Here is a 13,837-nt window from a genome sequence, read left to right on the forward strand (position 1 = left end):
TGGCTCATGCTTATAATCCTAATCGTAGGTACTCAAGAAGTAGAGATCAGGAGAATGCATCATAGGCAAAAAGTTCATAAGCCTCCATCTACAAATAATAAACTGGGTTTGAAGTTGCATACTTGTCATTCCAGCCAAGACAGAAAGGATAAATATGAGCATCACAGTCTTGGCCAGCCCAGGCAAAAAGCAAGCCTCTGTCAAAAAAAATCAGAGCTCATGCCTATAATCCTAGCTACTCAGGAAGGTGAGATATGAGGACTAGTTTGGAGCCTTTCAAGACAGGAAAGTTCATAAGACACGCAGCTTCAATAAATTATCAGAAAAAAAGCAGAAACAGAGCTGTGGCTCAAGTGGTAGAACACTAGCCCTGGGCAAAAGAAGCTCAGGAGCACTGTCTAATCCCTGAGTTCAAGCCCCAGGACAAGCCCCAAACAATCAGACCAAAAGGGCTGGAGGCATGGTGCAAGTAGAGTACATCCATGGCAATTATGAAACTGAATTCAAATCCAAGTACTTCCACTTTATTTATTTATTTATTTATTTATTTATTTATTTATTCATTCATTCATTTACTGATTTTATTCTTGTCAGTTGTGGGGCTTGACCTCAGGGCCTGAGCACTGTCCCTGAGCTTTTTCCCCTCAAAGCTAGCTAGCACTCAACCACTTTGAGCCAAGGCACCACTTTCTAATTTTGTTTTTTAAAATATAAAATAATAGAGAAGACTTTTATTTAACCTTCAAGACATTTACTAACCATTCCCTCAATGTAATCTTTTCTGCTAAGGTTTCTGTTACCTTATGCAACTCACATCTTATAAATTGTAGCATATATTTGTTCCTATAATTATTGGCGCCTTAGTGATGAGCTGGCTCCAGGTGGGCAGGAGCTGGGGCTGCCTCCTGGTCCTTGTCATTTCCCCAGGGCCGAGTATATCACAGGCACTCAATAAATGCTAGCTTGCTGAGTGACAAGTATTTAAATAAAGGCATAGATAGGTGCTACTTTGAAAAACTCTTTGGGCAAATAAAATGTTATTTGTGTACTAATAATTTTGGAACTTGTGTTTTTATGCAATATTGAAGATGGTGCGCCTCAGATACAGAGCAAATCTTTTGTATCTCTGTGTGTGTGTGTGTGTGTGTGTGTGTGTGTGTGTGTGTGTGTGTATGTGTGTCTACCAGGGTTTGAACTCAGAGTTTTGCCCTCTTGCTTGGGTCTAGTACTATACCACTTAAGCCATGTATCCAGTCTGGCATTTTGCTGGTTAATTGGAGATGGAGTCTCACAGATTTTTCTGCTTAGGCTGGCCTTAAAACACAATCCTCTATATCACAGCCTTCTGAGTAGCTAGGATTACAGGCATGAACCAACGGTGCCTGGCTCTAATGTTCTTTTCATTCTACTCATGTCAGATAAGAGGAGGACGTGAGAAGCAGGAGCTGAAAGCCCTGAGTACAGAAACAAGAGATCCGGACAAGTAAAACACACTGGTGGGGCAGGCAGGGACACATGTCTGGTGACTCATCCCTAAAGGGTTTTAAATCTTTAAGCTGAACCGGATAATATTTGTCAATATAAGTTGTTTTCTTGGCTATTTTGTCAGAGTAATGGCAAGCTAGCCCATAAATGAACAGATTAATAAAACAGCAGAAATCCCAAGATAGAATCCCATATATTTAGTCACTTAATATGTGAAATAGGAAATCTCTCCAGACAGTTGGTTAAGGAGTGCTTATATAACAAATGGTAATAGGACAATGGGGATGAAAACTGAGGAGAGCTACCTTCTACTATACCTCAAATTCTATTAAAGATATTATAAATCAGGTTAAAGTAAATTCAAGATGATTTCTTTTTTAAACATGCAGTACAGAAATGCTTCCTAAAAAGCCCTAATGTACAAAAGCCATAAAAAAAATTTGAATTTTTGACACATATAAACATAAACCTGAGGTCATAATAAACACAGTCAGCTGAATTATAATGTTTCAAGAAAGACTGGCAGGGGGCTGGGGATATAGCCTAGTGGCAAGAGTGCCTGCCTCGGATACACGAGGCCCTAGGTTCGATTCCCCAGCACCACATATACAGAAAACGGCCAGAAGCGGCGCCGTGGCTCAAGTGGCAGAGTGCTAGCCTTGAGCGGGAAGAAGCCAGGGACAGTGCTCAGGCCCTGAGTCCAAGGCCCAGGACTGGCCAAAAAAAAAAAAAAAAAAAAAAAAAAACAAGAAAGACTGGCAGCCTATAGCACAGAATATGTGGACAAACGAATATAAGTAAAAAGTGCACTTACAAATCAATAAAAAAACACAGACAAGAACCCTAACCAAGGGTACAAAAGGGTAGTTTGTTTAATTCATGGGATTATGTAGACTAAAGCACACTGAGTTAAATAGCTCACTCCACACATCAAGTTCTAGAACTGTTTAATATTTTTTGAGTGAGACTTCTAATCAAAAAGCAAAGAGAAAAAGAAAGTTCTGTGAGATATGAGTGAAAATATTTCTGAATATATTCCTTTTGTTTAGATGTATGTCAGAAACAGAGAAGATGCCAGTATGTTACTCCTAGACAAAATAATTAAATATAGTTTCATTTCCTTTATTATTTTAATAATTTAATTTTAATATTTTTCATTATTTTAAATTCTCTACAACATGTATTTCTTGTTGTCAGCATGGACCCTCTACATATATGTATACATATATGTATACATACACACATGTATATTACATGTATTATATATAGTCATGTATATGAAATAAAATAGACAGCTATGTACAATCCAGGTGAGCAATTACAAGTTTCTAAATAAGTCTAGTGCCCTTTGCCCTGTAGCTTCAGGTGGCTGAAGCTACCTCCTTGATGGTTTAAGGAAGGGCCACAGGAGAAAGTGCTGAACTCTAGAACAAGCTGAGAATAAGAAAGGATGCTCACACACAGCTGTGAGGGAGAAAATGTGGGTAACCCTCACTTATTAGCTTATTTGCAGCAGTCTCAAAACACCCATCTGATCCCTGTTAATAGGAACAGCCCTGTGAGGGTTGGGTGGGAGGGTGTTCAAAACTCACTCTTTCCTTGCCAGCAGTATTGCAAATGAGAGCTGGCTCTGGGGTGAGCATGGAGAATGGGCTGGCAATGATCCCATTACTGAGCATAGCCTGCCAGGTGTTGATCAGGACCCTTATGTCACAGTTTGGAGCATGGGCAAAGGAGATACCAGCTCATCAGGAAGTCTTTAGTTTGTGCTGCTAAATAGCATGTCACTTATAACTAAGGAGCAGTTTGGAATTTTTAAAATCTCAAAAATATTAGGGGGGTCATGTACATGGTTTTGAAGAACAAAGCTGTGATTTCATCAGGTTTTTTTTTTTCCACATGAGTTTTTTCTCAGGGAAGGAGGTCACATTTCTGACCATTGACCTTTGTCATGATGCATCAAACTAAAAGAGACAAACAAATGACATCCAAATACAGACAACTTTTTTCTTTGAGGGGGAGAGAGCTCATTTCTCAATAGCACTAAAAACAAAACAAAGTTCACACCTGTAACCCTCGCTACTCAGAAGGCTGAGATCTGAGGATCAGAGTTTGAAGTCAGCCAAGGCAGGAAAGACCTTGAGACTCTTATCTCTAACTAGACACCAAAAAGCCAGAGGTGGAGCTGTGTCAGCCTTGAGCAAACAAGCTAAAAGAGAGTCCACAAACCTGAGCTCAAGCCCCAGTACCAGCATAAAACAAACAAAAAGGCCAGCAAAACAAAAGCAACAACAAAGCCCCACAAGTCTCCTCAGTTTACAAGGGAAGTGAGAGGTTATTCCGCTAATAGTCTGTTGAAAATGGGGAGGAAGGAAGATTTACCTCCATTTCCCAACAGAGATCTCAGCTTGTGCTGGGTTAAACACTAAAAATGAGACGATAAAAAGGATTAGGCATCCACAGAGATGAATATCAAACTGGTTCCCATGCTGGTAAGGCCTGCCTATGCTAGAATCAAAGGGAACACATAAAGACAGATGTAAAAAATATAAAAATGTAGAACAGCTGCATATCAATATGTACTGGATGACTATTAATACATCCAAATTATCTCAATAGATGCTGAAAAAGAGTTTAGTAGATAGATATTTTGTTGAAAAAATGTCTACCCTGAAAATCAAAAGCTAACAGAAGACATCCTTCCTTAAGTTCCAATTTAAAAATGTCCACTATCAGCATTATTATTAAATGTAGTTCTGCAGCATTTGCCAAGCAATGAGGCACGTGATCAGATAAACAGAACAACAGAAAAGATCAAATCTTGCTGGGCCTTGATAGCTCATGCTTGTAATCCTAGTTACCCAGTTGGCTGAGGTCTGAGTATCTAGGTTAGAAGCCAGCTCAGGCAGTAAAGTCCATGGGACTCTCATCTCCAACAGTCTAGCAGGTGTAGGAAATGTGTTTTCAACCTACAGTTGGTCTGTCCGTTGAGGACCTTCAGGGGAACCCACTTTTGATCTACTTCCAACTTATGCATAAGGGCAGTGTGCCAAGATAAAAATGTTCTTTCCCTATTGCTCCCTGGTTACCATGGATACACTTGTGCGGGTTTTATGGGTGAAACTCTGTTTTTCTGAAACAGGAAATCCAAGGTCATCTTTTCCTTCTTTCTTCCTGAAAGAGATCTAAACCTGCAGTACCATTCTGCACTCAGGAGGCAGGAGGAACTGGGGTGAAAGATGGAAGAAGGAAAAAGCTAGATAATCAAGGGTTCCTAGGGTGTTAGGTGAGCCTGTCTGGACTTCCCTGTGTAAGTCTTTAAGGAACTCTTGGCCAGGTGACCCCTCATCTGCAGGCCAAATGAGAACCAATTGTTTCTAGTGGAGATAATCGTGGACAGTGACAGATTCTCAAAGTTACAAGACATCTCAAATCCACTGAGGAAAACACTAATTCAATACATAAATTTTGTTATAATTTGCATCATAAATATTCCCCAAAGGGTCACATACTATAAAGGTTTAGCCATCCACCTAGAGTGCTTTTGGGAAGTGGTGGAACTTCTTGGAGGTAGGTCTAGTGGAAGGAAGTGACATGACTGGTGATGTGTCCTGAAAGTAGATACTGGGGACTTGGCCCCTTCCTGTTTCTCTTCATCTCTAGCTGCTATTACATGAGTTGTTTCCCCCTCCATGACATTCAGCCCTGCCATGGGGCCCAAGTGGTAACACATCTTTCTTATACATTGATATTTTTCAGCTATTTTGTCACCTTTTCCCCCGCCATGTACCAGTACTGGGGCTTAGCACATGGCCTTAGGGCCTTGCATTCTCACTCAACAAGGCTGCTGCCTTACCACTTCAAACACTCCTCCATTTCTGGCTTTTGTTAGTTAACTGGAGATAAGGATTTCTCAGATTTGTCTGCCCAGTCTGGCTTCAAACTCCAATCCTCAGATCTCAGCCTTCTGAGTAATTCAGATGATATGTATTGGCACACAGCAAACTGTTTTTGTAAGCTCAAGAGTTACAAAGAAATAAACATGTACCATATTTCTCTTAAAAGACACACTAAAGAATGAGGAAAACATATCTGAGACACATACATAAGGCTGATTGCTAAACATGGCAGGACTCCTAAACAACAGGCACAATTCAGAGAAGTGGGTCCTTCATGAGCAAGTCCAGGGTGATGTTAGCATCACTTCAGTCCTACTTTTGTCCAGATTCTAGGGCAGAGGAGCTAAATCCCATCTGTCAAAAAGCATCAAAGCATTTGCAGGCATGTTATAAAATGACCTGTTAAAACTACTGCACCAGGCAATTCCCCTGCAAGGAATTCTTCCTGTAGAAGTACACAGACTTGAGCAGCAAAGATGTAGAGGGTGCTCACTCTGCCATTAATTATACAATAGTTCTCAGGTTCCATCATGCTTCTGAATCATGTGGCAATGTCACTGAAATCTGGACTGCTAGGTCCTACCCAGAGTTTTTGATTCAGGAGAATGTGCATATGTTCAGTAGTTTGTATTTTTCAGTTTCAAGTACTGTCGGCCCTGTAGCTCTGGGAGTAGACTCTGCAAATCACTATAACATCACAACCTCAAATTCTATTACTGCACTGTTTTCCCATTCCATTAAGAGAATGTGATCCAAACACACCACAATGGAGCAAAGAGAGGTCCTTGGAATTGTTACAACCTGGCAAACATATTGCGAGTTACATGTATGCTAGTGTCCAAACATGGATCCTCACATGTACTGGGCAAGCACTCTACCACCACCAGCTACACCACCAGCCCTTGCTTAGTCATGCTTCAGAGGGGGAGATAACTCTTCAGGCAACTAAACCCTAGGACCCAACTTACTCAGCTCTGCCCAGAATTACTCACAAACATTCAATGAAATTTGAAATCAGAGGATACTGGAAAAACTTAACAAGTATCCTGCTCCTCAACCTACAAGCAAAAGTATATTCCTAGTTGTTGGTATGCTTGGCCATTATCCTCTAATTTTGCAGGCTCTGTAGCTCCCACAGAGCCCATTACTAACTTGAAAGGTATAGAAATATTACAAGAAATAGCAAAACAGCAGTGTGTGTGTGTGTGTGTGTGTGTGTGTGTGTGTGTGTGTGTGTGTGTGTACTGTTGGAGGTTGAATCCATGTGCATGTTAGGCAACTAGTCCACCACTTGCATACCCACAAGCCATTTTGTTTGTATTTTCTTTTTTTTTTTTTTTTGGCCAGTCGTGGGCCTTGGACTCAGGGCCTGAGCACTGTCCCTGGCTTCTTCCCGCTCAAGGCTAGCGCTCTGCCACTTGAGCCACAGCGCCGCTTCTGGCCGTTTTCTGTATATGTGGTGCTGGGGAATCGAACCTAGGGCCTCGTGTATCCGAGGCAGGCACTCTTGCCACTAGGCTATATCCCCAGCCCTGTATTTTCTTTTTGTGACCAAGTCTTACTACCTTCGCCCAGGGCTGGCCTTCAAATCAGATCCCGACTCTGCATGTACCATCACACCCAGCTGCAAAGTAGTAGAGTTAAGTTACTAACAGTTTCTGTACTAAGAAGTCTCTGTTTTTTTTTTTTTTTTGGTTTGTTTGTTTTTGGCCAGTCCTGGGGCTTGGACTCAGGGCCTGAGCACTGTCCCAGGCTTCTTTTTGCTCAAGGCTAGCACTCTGCCGCTTGAGCCACAGTGCCACTTCTGGCCATTTTCTGTATATGTGGTGCTGGGGAATTGAACCCAGGGCCTCATGTATATGAGGCAAGCGCTCTTGCCACTAGGCCATATCCCCAGCCCAGAAGTCTCTGTTTTGAACTAAACAGCTTGGAGATGGGGATGGGAGGGAAAACTGGGAGACAGCAAGGGAAGGGGTGACATTGTCCAAAAAGAAATGTACTCATTACCTGATTTATGTAACTGAACATCACCTTTATAATAACAATTTAAAAAGATATTTTTAAAGTCACAGTTTTCAATGACAGTATTTTCAAAGTGGCTTCTAGTTAGAAGCTTGGATGCTCTTCTTGATTTCTTGTAACACTTGACCTTCGCTGACCTTAAAACTGTTCCTTGGTTATATTACATCCTCACAGGATCTGCTCCAGCAGAGTGTCCAGGGAGAAGGCACTCTGTTAAACTTTTGAATATTTCAACAACACTTCTGAGTTATTTCTCTGAAGTTACTTCCTTGATCCAAAAAAATGTTCCCATTGTTCATTTAGTGATTTATAACCTCTTGCTTCATCCCAATTTGCTTTGCAGATTTATCCATTATGTTCATCCTACAAGAACTCTATGGTCTTTCAGAGCTAGCTTAGGTTTCTCCAAATACTTTTTTCACAGTTCACCATTATACAGATATTATTTCTTCTCTCCAAAAGTCCCTCATGTCTGCTTGACAGGTGCACATCACTGCCCCTATTATTCCAGTTGGGAAGGCGCTGTTCCCTGCAGTCCCAGGGGCCATTTACATTGGTCCAATAGAACAGCTATTTGTGGTATCTGTGCCCTATAACAGGCAGAGCATTATGGAGGACAGAGATGTACATGGCATACATTGCTCAGTCTGTGGCTTGTGTGAGTTCCCGTGTCACAGCAAACCTTGGCGATGCACCTTGCAGACACAGCCTCTAGAAACGTATGTCTTTTCCAAACCAGTCACTGAAATTCACTCATAATATGCACCCTGATAGAGGTCACATTTGAGTTTAAACAACAGCTTTCAAACAACATCTCATAAAGTCAGTGTATCTTACTTTGAGCTGTAGTCGGACCCTGGTCAGAAAGAATTTCCAGCAATTCTCCCTGGAGTCTACCAAGCCCAGACCACGGACTTCATTGCGGATTCCAGAAATTATCTTCTCCATTTCCTCTTCACTGAACAGATCTGAAATTTCTCCTGCCCCCAAAGAAGGAGTAGAATTACACCAGAATCATCACCATGTAAAAATTTGATAGGATTTTGGAACACTTGAAATGTTCTCTTAAGACAAAAGGTCAGCTTGCATGATAAAGAGTTTGACATGAGAAAGGCTATTTTTCTTTTGCTTCTTCATTGACAAGGCAGAGAACACCTTGAGAGCGAGTGATGAGACACACCCACTATCCCTGGCATGAAGGAATAACATTGACTTCCCTGCAGGCCTCTCTAAGGCCTTGAAATCCACAAGCAGACTTAGAAAGCAATATACCTCAAATTAGTTAGGTTTATAGGTTTCTCCCCAAAGACTGCCCCAGCAAACATCTCAAAGACAAATTATCTCTCTTTAAAGTTCACTGAAACTACAGATAATTTGTCATTGGGGGAAGATCTTTCAAGAAATGGGTTGGTTTAATCACCTGATGCCAGCAAGTCATTAATCAGCACAAGGAAGCTCTCATGTAGAACGTGGGCATCTGTCAACAGGAACACACAGGGCATGTTTTTGGCTCCGGTTCTGATGTACAAATGGGCAAGATCTACCTGTAGGGAAAGAAGGTCATCATTCACATTGTTAGGATGCTGATGCGATGTGGGGAGATGGCAGTTCTGTAATAACATGCCTTTCCTTCCCATCGTCCATTCTAGGAGATGGCAGCCACCCATTGCCTCCATTCTGATGCCAGTGATGGGCATCCTGTGAGCTGAATGCAGCAAGAGGATGAAAGCAGGCGATGCTAAATGCTGCCACCACTTTCTTCTTACAGTGAAATGAACCCAGTAGTACCCGTGGCAAGCAATGCAGGGGATACAAGTACACTGCTGACTGCAACTACCATGTATTTCTTTCCAAGTAGCTTTTGGTCCTTTGGTCAGTCATAGGAAAATCATGAATTGTTTCCTTTTGGGCAGGACTGTGGATTGATGCAGAACCTCGTGCTTGCTAGGCAATCACTCTATTATTTGAACCATGTTCCCAGCCATGTTTTGTTTTGTTTTTCAGATAGGTTCATTTTTCCCCACCTTGGAACTAGTTCTGGGCCATAATATGCCTTCTACATAGATGAGACCATGGGTGTGGCCCACCATGCCTGACTTATTGACTGATATAAAGTATTGTTAACTTTTTGGCCTGAACTCTCCTGGAACTGATTATCTCAGCTTCCCAAGTACCTGAGATTACAGACACATATATACCCTACCCAGACTAGGCTTAAAAAATTTAAACAACGGGCTGGGGATATGGCCTAGTGGCAAGAGTGCTTGTCTCGTATACATGAAGCCCAGGGTTCAATTCCCCAGCACCACAGATATAGAAAATGGCCAGAAGTGGTGCTGTGGCTCAAGTGGCAGAGTGCTAGCCTTGAGCAAAAAGAAGCCAGGGACAGTGCTCAGGCCCTGAGTCTAAGGCCCAGGACTGGCCAAAAAAAAAAAAATTTAAACAACACTTGTCACAAACTACAAAGCTTATTCTCCATCTGCTGGACGGAGGGTCAGCCCTTCATAGCCACAGATGTGGCCAACAGTGACTGAACATATCTGGGGGGGAGAGGTGCCTGTAGAACACATGCAGATTCTTGGCATCACTTCCTAAACAAGACAGCATATCAACCATTCCATACCATTCACATGGTATTCACTCCTTTGTGGGGTGTGTGTGTGTGTGTGTGTGTGTGTGTGTGTGTGTGTGTGTGTGCGCATGCAAGCGTGCGCACGTAAATATAAGTGAACTGATACTGGGTTTGAAGTCAGGGCCTCATGCTCTCAGGGTTTCCACCTAGACTTTTCTGCCCTGGAAGGCTCTGAACCACAATCCTCTAGATCTCAGCCTTCTGAGTAACTATTACAGGCATAAACCACCAGCACTTGGCTAGATATTTTAATTTTTTTTTCTGTTAGTCCTGCGGCTTGAACTCAGAGCCTGGAAACTATCCCTGAAAACTTCTTTTGCTCAAGGCTAGCACTCTATCACTTAAGACACAGTACCACTTCTGGCTTTTTCTCAGTAGTTTACTGGAAATAAGAGTCTCAAGGACTTTTATGACTAGACTGGCTTTGAACCTCAATCCTCAGATCTCAACCTCCTGAGTAGTTAAGATTACAGGCTTGAGCCACCGATGCTTGGCTTGTATTTTAATTTTTGTTCAAAGAAATGGCCTTTTAACATTAGTGGCATACAGGTTTTGTTGGCTTAAAGAGATCAGAATAATGTTATAAAATAAGAAAGTCTACTTCTTTTTTTGCCAGGGCCAGAGCTCAGGGCCTGAGCATTGTCTGTGGCTTCTTTTTGCTCAAGGCTAGCACTCTACTACTTGAGCCACAGCACCACTTCTGGCTTTTTCTATGTATGTGGTGCTGAGGAATCAAACTCAGGGCTTCATGTATATGTGGCAAGGACTCTACCACTAGGCCATATTCCTAGCCCCAAAGTCTACCTATTTAAGCAAAAGTTTAAAGTGTGCAGGGGAAGTGCATATGTCATATGCAAATATGCCATATGCAAATATATCATATGCAAATATGTTGTCATTTTAAGGGTCTTGGCCATCCACAGAAGGGGTTCTGACCATAACCCTGCAACAAGGGGCCACTTCCCTGCTAGCCAGCTTTCCTTACCTGGAGCTCTTGGATTCCATAGCTTTCAGTCAGAGCAATCTGAAAGACCTCAAGGCCGCAGATGTGAGCTGCCAGCCGAGACAGGCTCTGCTTGCCGCTGCCCCCAACTCCGATTAAAAGGGCGTGACCCTGTGGGGTCCGGAGAATGCGGCTGACGCGACACCTGGGGATGGAGAACACACATCACAACATAAAATCTGTAATAATCAGACACAGGGTTTGCTCTGGCTTTGTTTTTTTAAGATCAATATTTAGAGACTAAATTCCAGTTTTTACTGGAAACTTTAGTCTTTTTCATGTTTCTTGTCCTTGAATTATTTGGCTAGAAAACTTTTCCAGGCTACTAACTCTGTGTGTGTGTGTGTGTGTGTGTGTGTACATTCACACACATGTGTGGGCCAGTGCATGCTGGTACTAGGGCTTGAACTAAGAGCCTTGTACTCCCACCTGGCATTTTCGCTCAAGGCTAACATTCATCTACTTGAGCCACACTTCCACTTCCAGCATTTTTACTAGTTCTTTGGAAATAAAGATTTTCTCAGATTTTGTCTGCCCAGCCTGGCTCCAAACCATGATTCTCATATTACAGCCTCCTGAATAACTAGGGCTATAGGCATGAGCCACCAATGCCAATGAGAACATTTGGACTCTTACTGCTTTGTGACTTACCACTGTACTTGAAAATAAACTCGAGGCCTTGTGTCTAAGCTTCAAAGATTTTTGATGGGCAAGAAAGAAACTAATCGCACATCAGTACTACAGTCCAAAAACATTTTGTTCCTGAAATCTTTGCTGTAGAATGACTTTGGCAGGAGATGTGTTCACAGACTAGAAGACACTTACATGTGGTTCACTTAAGTAGATGAAATACTTGTCTCTTAATTGGATGCATCCTTCCATCATAGCAAAGACGTTGTCATGCCTATGCCATGCTACAATAATTTACTGACGCCTTCAGTATCTGGACGTGAAACTTCCAGAAAGATCTTTTGTTCTACAATGTTCTACAGATCTGAAAGTTTAGGCTACTGATACCACTGAAACATTTTTCAGTTATGAGTAACTTGATTTTAACATTACTGACATGTGGGTTTGAAGAAATTAGTCATAATTGTGTTGTATTAAGAAAAACAAAATATAAGCATATAAAATGCCCAAGTATAAAACCTGTTTGCAGCATGGCTGTTATAGGTTGCTATTTTGAAATCCAGGCCCAAATGATCCTAGATATTTGTTTTTGAAAGTGTTTTGGAAAAAAAATTAAATTAGGGCCACTTATGCTACAATCAGCACTTGGGAACACTTTCAAAAGCATCCAATAACTATTATTATTTTATTGGTATTGGGACTTGAACTCAGAGTTCTCAGGGCTCTTGCTTGGCTATTTAACTCAAGGCTGTACTACTGCTCTACTACTTGAGCCACTTCTCCAGTTCCAGTTCTTTGCTGCCTAACTGGAGGTAAGAGTCTCTTGGACTTGTCTGCCCAGGCTGGCTTTGAATCGTAATCCTTAGAGTTCAGCTTCCTACATAGGTAGGATTACATGTGTAAGGCACTGGAACCTGACTTAAAAGACATTTTATTTTTAATCTCATTTATCCTATTAAATTTTACTTTGTGTGACCACACAAAAGAACCACATTGGGAAAACATGAGGGAAGGCTCAGGTTCCAAATGCAGGTTTTCATTTCCTTTTATTGAGATTTTACCACATAAGGCTTGCTAAGTGCCTGCATACTCTTCAGGACACAAAGGGGCATGCTCCTCAATCATCTCTAATGGTGAGGAAGCCAACTTCTAGATCACTTTCTCTGGCCCCTTTGGCCACGGAAATCCAAGACTAAAGGACTGCATGGAAAAATCCTTTACCTCATGCCTGTTTCACCTGAGCCATGACCTATGCATGTTACCAGTGCATGATAATTACAACTCAGTGCTAATAACCCCATGACAGAGTCTAGCTAAAATCCCCTTTATCTGCATAATCAGGGGTTTACTGCAAAGGAATCAAACACATCATCATTACTTAGCAAGCTTTCAGCAGAGGAGGGGGAGTCCTCTGAAGGCTTCCTTCTGAACTTAAGCTGAACATTTCAGAGCAATTCTTCTAAAAGTGGAATCCTCCATATCTTTTTCTGGATTACCTTCTTTTATTTTTCCCTCCTCCTTTTTATTGGCTTCTTTCTTTTTCCCTTTCTTTCTTTTCCATTGCTTCTTTTTCTCCCTTCTTTCTTCTTTTTTGTTTTGTGTCAGTCCTGGGGCTTGAACTTGGGGTCTGGGCTCCTAAGCTTTCTTTTGTTCAAGGCCAGAGCTCTATCTTGAGTCAAACTTCCACTTCTAGCTTTTTGGTGGCTAAGTAGAGATAAGAGTCTCAGAGACCTTCCTGCCCAGGCTAGCTTCCAACCATGATCTTCAGATCTCAGCCTCCTTAGTAGCTAGGATCACAGGTGTGAGATACCTGACTCTTCCCTTTTAAATCATTGCCTATTGTGACTGACTAGAAAGCCTGATGAGAACTAAGGGTGCCGATGTGAACTAGGAGAGTTGTGTTGAATAGAGTGATATTATTGGCTGTGCACTTAGCAGCATCAATGTGAGTTGTTTACATGAGCCATACTAAATCCACTCAATCCTTTCTCATTGCTCTTAGGATACCACCAAAACTCCTTCTCATCTCACAGAGGAGTGCCCTGAATAAGTAAGACCATTCCTGCTCTCCCTGGGTTTTCTCTGTGCTAAAGCCTCCTGACCCTTTCCTCTGGTTCTAGAATGCTTCTGGCAGTACCCCCATGAAACCTGCTTTCCATATGCAAT

General features: G+C 41.9%; 1 protein-coding gene across 1 annotated transcript in view; it reads right to left on the reverse strand.

The window, feature by feature from the left end:
• Dnah11 (dynein axonemal heavy chain 11) overlaps positions 1 to 13,837 on the reverse strand; it is a 292,006-nt gene that overhangs the window by 110,346 nt on the left and 167,823 nt on the right. The window contains exons 53-55 of the mRNA XM_048339712.1: positions 11,024 to 11,186; positions 8,827 to 8,950; positions 8,244 to 8,386 (exon numbers count right to left, since the gene is read on the reverse strand). Of these exons, the coding sequence (XP_048195669.1) occupies positions 8,244 to 8,386; positions 8,827 to 8,950; positions 11,024 to 11,186 (430 nt within the window). The remainder of the gene's footprint in view (positions 1 to 8,243; positions 8,387 to 8,826; positions 8,951 to 11,023; positions 11,187 to 13,837) is intronic.

This window comes from Perognathus longimembris, chromosome 2 (genome assembly GCF_023159225.1).
Source record: "Perognathus longimembris pacificus isolate PPM17 chromosome 2, ASM2315922v1, whole genome shotgun sequence".
Taxonomy (NCBI): domain Eukaryota; kingdom Metazoa; phylum Chordata; class Mammalia; order Rodentia; family Heteromyidae; genus Perognathus; species Perognathus longimembris.